General features: G+C 48.6%; 1 protein-coding gene across 1 annotated transcript; it reads right to left on the reverse strand.

Moving 5' to 3' along the window:
* Positions 1 to 2,915: 2,915 nt before the first annotated feature.
* LOC109565760 (antimicrobial peptide NK-lysin-like) lies at positions 2,916 to 7,382 on the reverse strand. Its single transcript, XM_019969670.2, has 5 exons — positions 7,288 to 7,382; positions 6,204 to 6,307; positions 5,628 to 5,729; positions 4,043 to 4,211; positions 2,916 to 3,088 (listed from the first exon to the last, which is right to left on the reverse strand). Exons 1-5 carry the CDS (start codon positions 7,337 to 7,339, stop codon positions 3,078 to 3,080), a joined length of 438 nt encoding a protein of 145 aa, XP_019825229.2. The 5' UTR covers positions 7,340 to 7,382; the 3' UTR covers positions 2,916 to 3,077.
* Positions 7,383 to 12,966: the final 5,584 nt, after the last annotated feature.

Consider the following 12,966-nt stretch of genomic DNA (forward strand, 5'->3'; position numbering starts at 1 on the left):
TCCTTTGACCTTGAGCAGCTCTTCAGTCTTTCCTTGTCTTTCTTGATCTTGGCATTTTTGAAAAGTACAGGGCAGCTACTATGTAAAATATCAGTTTGAGTTCGTCTGACCTTTCCTGATGATGTATGCTTATTGTCAGAAATGAGTTGTACATTCTTCTCATTGCGTTGCATCATGAACCCCATGATGTTGACTTGTCCATTAGTAGCATCCCCTGTCTGCTAAGTTTCTCTGCTGTCAAGTTAACTAATAATGGAAGTTGCTTTTTTTCCTTGGCCATGCCTCAAGGTTTGCAGGATCCTATTTCCCTGACCAGGGATCAAACTCAGCCCCACTGGAGTGAAAGTGCTGAGTCCTAACCACTGGACTGCCAAGGAAAACCCAGAAATTAATTATTTATTAATTCCAATGGACTCCATTCTTTCATTGCTGAGGGTGGGGGTTCTATCCCTCGTTCAGGAACTGAGATCCCTCAAGCTGCATGGTGCAGCCCCCCCAAAAAAAATCTAATTAATAAGTATTTTGTGAGGTAGACTTTATAACTATGTCTACATTTATTCATTGGCATTCTACTGTAGGGTAACACTTTCCATTTTCCCTTGCTTATTAATTTATTATTTATATGACTTCATTGGGCTTCCCTGGGAGATCAACTGGTAGAGGATCCTCCTGCAATGCAGGAGACTCCCGTTCGAGTCCTGGGTCAGGAAGATCCCCTGGAGAAGGGATAGGCTACCCACTCCAGTATTCTTGGGCTTCCCTCGTGGCTCAGATGGTAAAGAATCGGCCTATATTGCAAGAGACCTGGGTTCAATCCCTGGGTTGGGAAGATCCCCTGGGGAAGGAAACAGCTACCCACTTCAGTATTCTCACCTGGACGGACAGAGGAGATTGGCAGGCTACAGTCCATGGGGTCACAAAGAGTCAGACATGACTGAACGACTTTCACTTTCATGGATTCTAACTTATTCAGTGGGTTATAATCTATTATTGTCATTGTCTTTTTTGATACTCAAATTGCCCCAGATTTCATCATTTGAACTCTTTTTCTGATTGAACTCTTTATTTTCCCCTCTTTGAGCCTCAATCTCTTCCCAAATTGTCATGTCCATTGTCAACCAAATGATTAGGGTGGGTGGGCTGGACTCCATCTCAGCCACAGGGATGTACCCTGACTTGACTTATGCTAACCATTGTATGCCATGCCCCTAAACACACTGGTTGGTTCAAGATGGGCAGCTGACCCCTTTGCAGATAAAAACTGGGAGATGTCTGATGGGATTCTGGGAAAGAAGTTTCTTTTCCCTTCCAAGGGAGCCACTAAAAGAGAGGTTACCAAAGAACCCTCTGTTTCCTGTTGACACACCAGAAAGATGGCAAGTTTTTATCTAATGCAGCCATTTCTGCTGCCAAGAAGGAAGCTGGCCTGAGGTCAATTTTAGTATACAGAGGTGGGAAGAAAAAAGAAAATGGTAGGACCACAGAAACAAAACTCTGGTGACACCACAGATTTCTGGATCATTCTGTGCCTGAAGCTCTGTGGACTGGTTAAGTATTGGTGCCATTAAATTACCTTTTTTATTTAAGCCAGATAAGCTAAAACTTCAGTTGCTGGAAGGCAAAAGTGCACTAAATAATACACTCCCCCAAAACAGAAAAAGAAAGCTGCCTGGGAATTCCCTGGACGCCCAATGATTAGGACTCTGCGCTTCCACTGCAGGGGGCACGGGTTTGAACCCTGGTTGGGGAACTAAGATCCTGCAAGCCTCAGTTCAGTTCAGTCGCTCAGTCATGTCTGACTCTTTGTAACCCCATGAACTGCAGCACCCCAGGCCTCCCTGTCCATCACCAACTCCTAGAGTTCACCCAAACTCAAGGCACAGCCCAAAAAAAAAAAAAGGAGAAGGCTGCCTTCTGTGAGAAGTAAAAGGCTAAGTTTCAGTTCCTAATATCCAGAAGAACTCTAACCCTAAGAGTAAAAAACCTGGCTTAAAACTTAACATTCAAAAAATTAAGATCATGGCATCCGGTCTCATCACTTCATGGCAAATAGATGAGGACAAAAATGGAAACAGTGACAGACTTTATTTTCTTGAGCTCCAAAATCACTGAGGACAGTAACTACAGCCTTGAAATTAAAAGACGTTTGCTCCTTGAAAGAAAATCTAGAGACATCACTTTGCTGACAAAGGTCCATATAGTCAAAGCTATGGTTTTTCCAGTACTCATGTACAGATGTGAGAGTTGAACAATAAAGAAGGCTGAGCACTGAAGAACTGATGCTTTCAAATTGTGGTGCTGGAGAAGACTCTTGAGAATACCTTGGACATCAATGAGAACCAACCAGTCAATCTTAAAGGAAATCAACTCTGAATTTTCATTGGAAGGACTGATGCTGAAGCTGAAGCTCTAATACTTTGACCACTTGATGCAAAGAGCCAACTCATTAGAAAAGACCCTGATGCTGGGAAAGACTGAGGGCAGGAGAAGAAGGGGATGACAGAGAATGAGATGGTTGGATGAGATCACTGATTCAATGGATATGAGTTGAACAAGCTTCAGAATATAGTGAAGGACAGGGAAGCCTGGCATGCTGCAGTCCATGCGGTGGCAAAGGGTCGAACACAACTGATCGACTGAATAACAACAAAACCCTAACCCAGCTGGTTTCCCCAGCTGATCTGAGAGTTCCTGGGGGTATATTCGTAGTGTACTCCAGGTTCTTGGAGTGACATGCAGCACAATAAGCATTTCATGACCACATGTGTGAGAGCTGCTAAGTTGTCTTATTCACTGCTAAATCCCTAGCATCTAGGATCACAGGTGGACATACAGCATGTTTATTGAATGAACTCATGAGTCAGATGAGCGTGCCCCTCCTCTGAAACCCAGCAAAGGAAAAGAAGCTGCAAAAATTCTTGCTTGATATTTTATTCTCCTGAGCGGGGAAGGCAGTGGAAGAAGTTAGATGAGAGAAACTAGAGTGAAGACTCCTGGATTCAGGAAGGAAGGAGCTGACTGAGGATGCTGGAGTTTCTGTACTTCTTCCCCAGGGTGGGGTTGGGGGATCCGGGGGCTCAGATGAGACCTGGTGTGGAGAGAAGAGACAGCAATGGGCAGTGTGTGGGGTCTCTAGAGGGGATGGGGACTCAGAGCCACCTGTCCTTGTGGTACACATGCAGTGTCCCCTCCTGGAAGCCCTTCAGGAGCCTGTGTAGGTGGTGGGGCTTTGAAAATAAAAGCCACAGGAAACGGTGGGGACCTCATACTAATGGGCAATCTGCAAGCATCAGGCCGCAAAGCATCAGTGAGAGTGGATGAGCTGCCAGACCCGAACGGAGGACCCCTTCCCCGTCCCATCTCTTGTAGCCATTGCCTGAAATCTCCAGGCATAGCCTGGGCAGCCCTAGCCCTCCTCCCACCCCATGAGATTCCTCCAGCCCAGCTCTTAGGCCCCTATGTCATGGAGAAGGATGTGGCCTCGGCTCCCATTCTGGGATCAGGGGTGGGCTGGGAGGTTGGAGTTCAATCAGGCTCTGATGTCTCCAGTATCTTAGTCTCAGGCCATTTCCTTGGTGTCAACCTCGTCATACATGATGGTCTTATTCAGTCCTCACCCCAACCTCAGAAACAGGAGTCATTATCCCCCTTTCACAGGTGAGAAAACTGAAGCTCGAAGAGGTTTAGCCACTTGCCCAAGGTCACACAGCTGAGGAGAAATGGGGACCTGATTTAACTCCAGGACTGTTTGTGGGAGTGTGGGGAGGGGCAGGGGGAGGTTGCCTCAGGCTGTTAGGAGTTTTTCTCAAATGTTGAGAAAGGACTTTGGTAGGAGCCAAGTTCTACCTGCCCATCTGCTCAACACTGTCCCTGTTGGGAGTGATTGGAGTGATGTGTCATATGGCCAGAAGGCTGGGAGGGGCAGGTGTGAGCTACTTAGCAAGTCCTCTCTGACAGGTGCCTTCCTGTGTTTGTAAACTCTATTGCACGTTTGCGGGGAGGCTGTCAGGAAATAACTCCCTTCTGTTGCCTCTGCACATACCTGCCTTGCGCTTGCACAACTTGATGTCCACACAGATGGCCTGAGGTGTCTTCCTAGCCATGATGTCCTTAGAGATGCGATTAAGATACTTCTTCATCATCTGGTTGCAAAGGATGCTCCACAGCCCCATCTTGCTGCACACCTTGGAGGTCACATGGATGATGACATTCTGGAGCGGTAGCGCCGTGGTGGGAAATAGACCTCAGGTGAACTCTGCCTGGCATTGCCTTTTTGCAAGCCCTGGCAGCTTTGGTCCCCAGGCAGGTCTGGCAATGGGACCAGTGGCCAGGGAGCTGGTGCCTGGTGGCCACTGGAGCGGGGACTGGAGAAACAGGGCTCAGCCCCTGTTCCTCATCCCTGAGTCCTGGCCCAAGCCTGACCAGCAGGGGCTCCGGAAAAGACAATTGGTCCTGCTGAGTCTCAGCTCCTATATACCTGGGCCCTGTCTTCTGGGTGGAGAGTGGTGCCCAGACCCACTTTAAAGGCTCTGCCTACGTAGCTTCTGGGTCCAGGGCCTGACTGGTGCTGGGTTGGGGGGGTGGGGGTTGGGGTTGGGTGCAGTGGGTTGGGAGGGGATCTGAACTTGAAGCCTTGGTTCATTGATTTTGGAATATCTTATCCTGCCATCCCAGGGGAAGAGGATAAATCTGAGGATCCCAGGATGAAGACAGAGGGCTAAGCAGGTCAAGGGAGCTAAGGGGGGCAGGGGGAGAGTGAAACTGATTCCTGTGATGATACATCCACTTCTTAAGCATTAAGTTGGAGCTAAGTACATCCCACTTTTCAGCTCCTTTAAAAGGCCTAGGCAGGACTTCCCTGGTGGCTCATGGTGAAGAATCCACCTGCCAGTACAGGAGAGGATCTGAGGTCCAGGAAGACCCCACACGCTGGGGAGCAAGGAAGGTGGTGCAACACAACCACTGAGCCTGTGCTGTAGAGCCCAGGAGCCACAACTACTGAGCCCACGTGTCTCAACTACTGAAGTCCGCATGCTGAGAGCCAGTGCTCCACAACAGGAAGAGCCACCGCAGTGAGAAGCCTGAGCACCCCAGTGACAGAGTAGCCCCCACTCAGAGCAACTAGAGAGAAAGTCTGAGAGGCAACCAAGACCCAGCACAGTCAAATAAATACATAAATAAAATCATCTGTTTAAAAAAAGTCCTAGGCAACTTGGGGTTCTTGTCCATCCCATTCCATAGGTAAGAAAACGGAGGCTCACAAAGTGTTTATGACTTGTCCAAGCCATACAGCTCGGATGTGGAGAACCTGGGACATACCTTTCCTGACTCAGGCTTGATCTGGAACCAACCTCCCAGAGCCATATCCTGGACATGAATGGGAGGTCCCTACCTTCCCTGGGGACAGGTTCCCTTCAAGAACTTGATGGAAACCACACAGTCTTCCTCCCACTTTCACACTCCCAGAATGCCTCAAGTTGAGGGAATTCTCCAAAGTCCATTGGCACACATTTGAGCAGCCCACAGACCCTCAGCCATTCTGGTAGCCCTCTTCACCATCTGCCGCCCTCCCCACCCCCTCAGGGGCACCACTCCACCCAACAGGCTCCACACGCCTCCAGTCTCACCTTGCTGGGCCTATTTCCCACCATGTACTTCAACATCTGCATTATCTTCTGACAAGGACCACAGAATTGGTTCAGCTCTTCTCTTTGGAGCACCAGGTCACCCTATTAGGAAAGGAAGTCCCTCAGAGTGGTCTCTCGGACACCCCAACCTTGGAAGGGCACCAGGAAGGGGCCCTTGGGGGCTTTCAAGGCCAGTAGGATGACCCATGATCTGTCTGTCCATATGAGGACCTGAGCCAGACTGGCTGGCCCCTGCCCATCTCTCTGCCTGTCTTTGAGGGGCTGAGAGACCCCACGACCTGCCCCCACACCCATAGCACCGGCCCCAGCCCAGCATCTGCCCCTCTGCTGTTCTACCATCAGACAAGGAGGAGGCTCTTGGGGAGGGCCCAGCCACCAGGGTAGCCCCCATCCCACAGTCAGGTACAAGTGTGAACAAAACCAGCATCTTCAGCTCCCAGCCCTGCCTCCCCATCCCCTGACCAGTTCAGTCTCCAGGCCCTCGCCCCTGGCGCTGCCCAGGGAGGAAAGGAAGGAGAGGGATGGTGGGGGAGCAGCAGGAAGCCATCCGTGTACCTGGGGATCCTCCGGGGCCAGGCCCTGGAGCAACTTGTCTCCATCCCACAGATGGGCCGTCTCCTGGTCATGGCACTCAGGAGTCAGACCAGAAAAGGCCAGCCCTGGGGAAGAAACAGCATGAGCAGCCCTCCACAGACAGAGGGAGAGGAGAAGTCATTGCTTCTGGCTGGGAGAGCCCAGGAGGCAGCTGGCACCCAGGACGGGGAGGCGGCTTTGTGAGGGGACCCAGGCGCCTGCTGCCTTGCTCTGCCCTGGGGCTGCTCTGACCCACTGTCAGGAGAAACACACACTCTCAAGTTCCTTGGAGAGCAAAGAGGATAAGTCCCCCCAGCCATCACCATTGCACCACCATCTCTGTCTCTCTGTCTTGTCTGTCTGTCTCTGTGTGTGTGTGTGTGTGTGTGTGTGTGTGTCTCTCTCTCTCTCTCTCACACACACACACACACACAGATTTGGGGCCCGTCTAAAAGGAAACTTCCCTCATCTTCTTTTAAGGGATTGTTTTTCTTTTTCTCTTTCCTCAAAAAAAAAACCTCATGTCAGGTGGCCCAGCCTAACCTGTTCTCCCCTCCAGAAGCATCCTTGCACTCAGCTAAACCCTTAGAACTTCCAGTGAGCCCGGGCACTGGGAGAGAGGAAAGGTATGGGGACAAGGGAGTGAGTCTGGAACAGTGAGAGGTCCCCATTCACTCAGATGCCCTGTCATCACCCTGGCCATTGTGGGCCAGAAGAAACCTCAGACCCACCGGTGGGTCAGTGATCTTCATGACGCAGATGAAGAGCCAGAGGCCCAGGAAGGGAAAGGGAGCCCCCTGGGCCCCATAGCCTGAGCAGTAGAATTGGGACCAGACCCCTGGCTGGGGCTCCCTTCTTTCCCACTGGCTCTCTCTCCCCATTGGCCAGGTCACTGCCAGGCCGGGCTGAACCTGACTCTGAGGGTAAGGCCAAGCCTCCGTGGTGATGGTGAGAAGGCTGTGGGACCTGAGGTGACCTTGGAGCTCATGTTTGGGTCCACAAAGCCTGAGAAAGCAGGGCTGGGAGGAGGAGCCATTGGGATCTACCCCAAGGGGAATGTCCTCACCTGGAGCGACCAGGAGCACCGAGGTGACGAGCAGAACAGCCCAAGAGGTCATGGTGGGCAGCTGCCCAGGCTCCCTCCACAGCCTGTTTTATAGAGGCTGGGAACTTGGCAATCTGACTGGACAGGGTTCTTTTCCTCTTATCAGCCACCTCCCGTGTCACTGGGTTTACCACAAACACCAGTGTCAGTCTATGGAGAAGTGGGGGGAGGTATGTACCTCAGAGCTTCCACACATCCCTCTCCACCCCCCCTGCCCAGCACTAGAACTTTCTGAGCTGAGCCGGGTGTTAATGGAGAGCACTGGCCGCCATGATGCCCACCCTGCCCTGATGTGGTAACGGGAAGAGAAGTCCCCACTACTGAGGGGTCGGGTAGGGCTCTTGGCCAGGTAAGCATCCATGCCCCCTGCCTCATCTCTTCCTCCCACCCCAGAGGTCTGGGCTGGTGTCGCCACGTCATCCTTCTCCTCGTATTCCGGGTCTCCTTCCAGCCATTTAAGCCAATGTAGCACTACCTGATTCAGACGTAGAAAAAGGTGCCCTCAGGGTAGATCCTGACAGCTCCCCCTCCCAGCTCTGCATTCTTGGGCTTCATGGACCCTGATCATGAGCTCCATGGGCACCTCAGGTGCCCTAGACCCACACCAGCCTTCTCAACATCACCAAAGAGGCTGGGCCTTTCCCTCAGAGCCAGGTTCAGCCCAGCCTGGCAGTGACCTGGCTGATGGGGAGAGACAACCAATGGAAAGGAAGGAAGCCCAGCCAGGGGTCTGGTCCCAACTTCTGGGCCTCTGAATAGTCATCTGTGTCATAAAGGCCATTGGCCCTCATCTGTAAGAAAAATACAGGCTACCCAGTTAAATCTGAGCTTCCCTGGTGGCTCAGATGGTAAAGCGTCTGCCTGCAATGCGGGATACCTGGGGTTCGATCCCTGGGTTGGGAAGATCCCCTGGAGAAGGAAATGGCAACCCATTCCAGTATTCTTGCCTGGAAAATCCCATGGACAGAGGAGCCTGGTAGGCTACAGTCCGTGGGGTCACAAAGAGTCGGACACGACTGAGTGACTTCACTTTCACTTTCACCCAGTTAAATTTGAATATTAGATAAAATTAATTTCTTAGTATCCGTATGTCCCAAATACTGCATGGAATATACTTACACTGAAAAGTATTTGCTGTTTACCTGAAATTCAAATTAAACTGGGCATGCTGTAGTTTGTCTGACAACCTTAAGTCAACTTCTCCATGGTTCAGATGAGGAAACTGAGTGAACAGGAGGGACTGACAGGAGCCACAAGGCTAACAGGAGGCATTGTAGGGACTAGAACCTCCCTTCTGCCTCCTTCAGGCCTTTCACCGCCAGCTGCTGAAGTGGCAGAGGTGTCCAGCCAGGACAAATTAGCACCCCACTTCAGCACCTCCCATCCCTCAATCCCCCTGTGCATGTGTGCTAAGTCATTTCTGTCGTGTCTGACTCTCTGTGACCCCATGGACTGTAGCCCGCCAGGCTCCTCTGTCCATGGGAGTCTCCAGGCAAGAATACTGGAGTGGGTTGTCATGGCCTCCTCCAGGGGATCTTCCTGACCCAGGGATGAAGCCTGCATCTCCTGCATTGCAGATGGATTCTTTACCACCAAATTATGGGGGAATCCCAACCCCCCTTTAGTGTTATCTCTAATAAGACACCTCCTCCCACCTCCCTAGGAATCCCATCAATGTCTGAGTCCCAAGCATCAACTGAGCCTCTTCCTCTAAAATGTTGTATGTTGGGATTTCCCTGGTGGTCCAGTGGCTAAGACTCTATGGTCCCAGTGCAGGGGGGGCAGGTTTGAGCCCTGGTCAGGGAACTAGATCCCATGTGCTGCAAGTAAGACCCAGCACAGGCAAATAAATAAAAATAAATATAAATAAAATAACAAAATGCTGCATGTTTCCTGAGCCCATGCAAGGCCAAGCTCTCCACTGAGATTCTGCTGAGAAGAAAAAGGATAGAGTCCCAAGGCAGTTTAGCCTCTTATGAAATGGGGGTGCCTTAAGCAAGATACTCCATCTCTTAGCTGCCCTGGCCCCTTATCTGTAAAAATGTATTTAGTGTTGTCTCCTCGGAGGGCCCCAAGGTGGCGTGTTTGTGTGTCTGAGGAAGCTTGGTAGCCTGAGATATGCTGGCACATATAGGCTGTTAACATGAACTAGAGGATAACCCCAACATAGCTTCTGTAAATATATGCCGGTTCTGTGGGAGATTAATAGCTGCTGTCAAGGGGAGTGGGAGGTGGTGCACCAGTCCTCATGTGAAAATGCAGGGCTAGAAGATTCCACAGGTTTACATGCTTGCCATGGGACTTCTCAGCACCTTTACCATGATAGGGTGGGCTGTGGACCCTGAGCTGAGTTCTCAGCCTTTCCCAACAACTTTGGCCACAGAATCTTTTGATCAAGAAGGATTTGAGGGACTGAATGATGGTGGCTGATCCAGCCACCTTCTCAGGCCTGTGTGACCAGGAAGGTCACTGGCCTAGCAGCTTCTGGAGCCCAAGAAGCAATCTTCATGAAAACAAGAAACAGACAGACAGATGTGCGCCACCGCAGATGGTGACTGGCTCTCTGCAAGTGTGAGTGACGGTGGGGGACAGGACCCTGACTGTCCTCTCTGTGAGGAGAAGAGTTGGGGTCCTCCTCACTGTCACTTCTTTTCCTCCTGAAGAGTTGAGAATGGGGGAAACACTCACAGTGCTGCAGCCTACGATGAATCGGACTGAACTGAGAAGGGTGGGGATCCCCTGAATGCTTTCAGGTTGTTCGCCCCAACCCCAGGCAAGCAGACAACTCACACTAACTCACGTCACACACTTACACAGGGTTACACGAACTGAGAGCCACACACTCTCCAAAGCACTCACAAACTGACACACTCACACACACCCTCCTGGACACCCACGTATTCACATATATTCACACTAATTCACAGCCACACACCTTCAAATACTCTAAATTCACACACACACACATAGAAACACACCATCTTTATTCCTACCTGTATGGAAGCCACTGAATGTCAGACTAAAGAGCAAGGAATTCAAGCATTTTCAGCACTTTTGATCTCTTATTTTTGCTTTTTATTGAAAACACTTTAATCAGATAAGAAAGAAACAATGAATGAGACTACTTATAAGTTCACCAAGCAGATTTATAGGAATATTGACAGATGACAGATGACACTAGACTCATAGTGGGGATCATTCTGAAATTTATAGAAATATTGAATCTCTATGTTCAGTTCAGTCCAGTGGCTCAGTCGTGTCCGACTCTTTGTGACCCCATGGACTGCAACACACCAGGCCTCCCTGTCCATCACCAGCTCCCGGAGTTCACCCAAACTCATGCCCATTGAGTCAGTGATGCCATCCAACCATCTCATCCTCTGTTGTCCCCTTCTCCTCCCACCTTCAATCTTTCCCAGCATCAGGATCTTTTCTAATGAGTCAGCTCTTCACATCAGGTGGTCAAAGTATTGGAGTTTCAGATTCAGCATCAGTCCTTCCAATGAATATTCAGGACTGATTTGCTTAAGGATAGACTGGTTGGATCTCCTTGCAGTTCAAGGGACTCTCAAGAGTCTTTTCCAACACCACAGTTCAAAAGCATCAATTCTTTGGCTCTCAGCTTTCTTTATAGGCCAACTCTCACATCCATACATGACTACTGGAAAAATCATAGCCCTGACTAGATGGACCTTTGTTGGCAAAGTAATCTCTCTGCTTTTTAATATACTGTCTAGGTTGGTCATAACTTTCCTTCCAAGGGGTAAGCATCTTTCAATTTCATGGCTGCAGTCACCATCTGCAGTGATTTTGGAGCCCAAAAAAATAAAGTCAGCCACTGTTTCCACTGTTTCCCCATCTATTTCCCATGAACTGATGGGACCAGATGCCATGATCTTCATTTTCTGAATGTTGAGCTTTAAGCCAACTGTTTCACTCTCCTCTTTCACTTTCATCAAGAGGCTCTTTAGTTCCTCTTCACTTTCTGCCATAAGGGTGGTGTCATCTGCATGTCTGAGGTTATTGATATTTCTCCCAGCAATCTTGATTCCAGCTTGTGCTTCTTCCAGCCCAGCGTGTCTCATTATGTACTCCCCATGTACGTTAAAGAAGCAGGGTGACAATATACAGCCTTGATGTACTCCTTTTCCTATTTGGAACCAGTCTGTTGTTCCATGTCCAGTTCTAATTTTTGCTTCCTGACTTTCATACAGGTTTCTCAAGTGGCAGGTCAGGTGGTCTGGTACTCCCATCTCTTTCAGAATTTTCCACAGTTTATTGTGATCTACACAGTCAAAGGCCTTGGCATAGTCAAGAAAGCAGAAATAGATGTTTCTCTGGAACTCTCTTGCTTTTTTGATGATCCAGCAGATGTTGGCAATTTGATCTCTGGTTCCTCTGCCTTTTCTAAAACCAGCTTGAACTTCTGGAAGTTCATGGTTCACATATTGCTGAAGCCTGGCTTGGAGAATTTTGAGCATTACTTTACTAGCGTGTGAGATGAGTGCAATTGTGTGGTAGTTTGAGCACTCTTTGGCATTGCCTTTCTTTGGGATTGGAATGAAAACTGACCTTTTCCAATCCTGTGGCCACTGCTGAGTTTTCCAAATTTGCTAGCATATTGAGTGCAGCACTTTCACAGCATCATCTTTCAGGATTTGAAATAGCTCCACTGGAATTCCATCACCTCCACTAGCTTTGTTCATAGTGATGCTTCCTAAGGCCCACTTGACTTCACATTCCAGGATGTCTGGCTCTAGATGAGTGATCACACCATTGCGATTATCTGAGTTGTGAAGATCTTTTTTGTACAGTTCTTCTGTGTATTCTTGCCACCTCTTCTTAATATCTTCTGCTTCTGTTAGGTCCATACCATTTCTGTCCTTTTATGGAGCCCATCTTTGCATGAAATGTTCCCTTGGTATCTCTAATTTTCTTGAAGAGATCTCTAGTCTTTCCCATTCTGTTGTTTTCCTCTATTTCTTTGCACTGATCACTGAGGAAGGCTTTCTTATCTTTCCTTGCTATTCTTTGGAACTCTGCTAACATAGTGTTGTAGGTCAATTATACTTTAAAGACAAACTCTTAGAAAAAAGAGATCAAATTTGTGGTTACCAGAGGCTGGGGTGGTAGGGTAAGGGGTGGGGTTGGGTGAAGATGGTCAGAAGGTACAAATGTCCAGTTATAAGATAAGTAAATATTAGGGATGTAAGGTACAATAAAGATAATGAATGCTGCTGTGCATTATAAATGAAAATTATAAACATAGTAAATTTTAAGAGCTTTTCTTACAAATAAAAATTTTTTTCTATTTATTTATTGTTGTATTTATATGAGATGATGGTTATTCACTAACCTGCTGTGATAATAATTTTATGATGAATGTAAGTCAAATCATTATGCTGTATACCTTAAACTTATATAATGCTATATGTCAATTATATCTCAATAAAACTGGAAATTAACTAATTATAAAAGATTTATAGAAATACCATTTACACCAGAAAATGGTTTTTAAGTAGCTTTCTTTAAATTTTCTTTTAAATTTTTTGACAGCTGCTGCTGCTGCTGCTAAGTCGCTTCAATCGTGTCCGACTCTGTGCGACCCCAGAGACGGCAGCCCACCAGGCTCCCCTGTCC

The sequence above is a fragment of the Bos indicus genome, chromosome 11 (assembly GCF_029378745.1).
Source record: "Bos indicus isolate NIAB-ARS_2022 breed Sahiwal x Tharparkar chromosome 11, NIAB-ARS_B.indTharparkar_mat_pri_1.0, whole genome shotgun sequence".
Taxonomy (NCBI): domain Eukaryota; kingdom Metazoa; phylum Chordata; class Mammalia; order Artiodactyla; family Bovidae; genus Bos; species Bos indicus.

Bases quoted from the DNA above. Each gene is read 5' to 3' on its own strand.
- LOC109565760 (XM_019969670.2), bottom strand. From the start codon at position 7,339: ATGACCTCTTGGGCTGTTCTGCTCGTCACCTCGGTGCTCCTGGTCGCT. The intron at 6,308-7,287 runs GTGAGGACATTC...TTTCTTCCCCAG, and splicing joins GGTGCTCCTGGTCGCTCCAG to GGCTGGCCTTTTCTGGTCTG. The intron at 4,212-5,627 runs GTGAGACTGGAG...CTACCGCTCCAG, and splicing joins TGGGAAATAGGCCCAGCAAG to AATGTCATCATCCATGTGAC.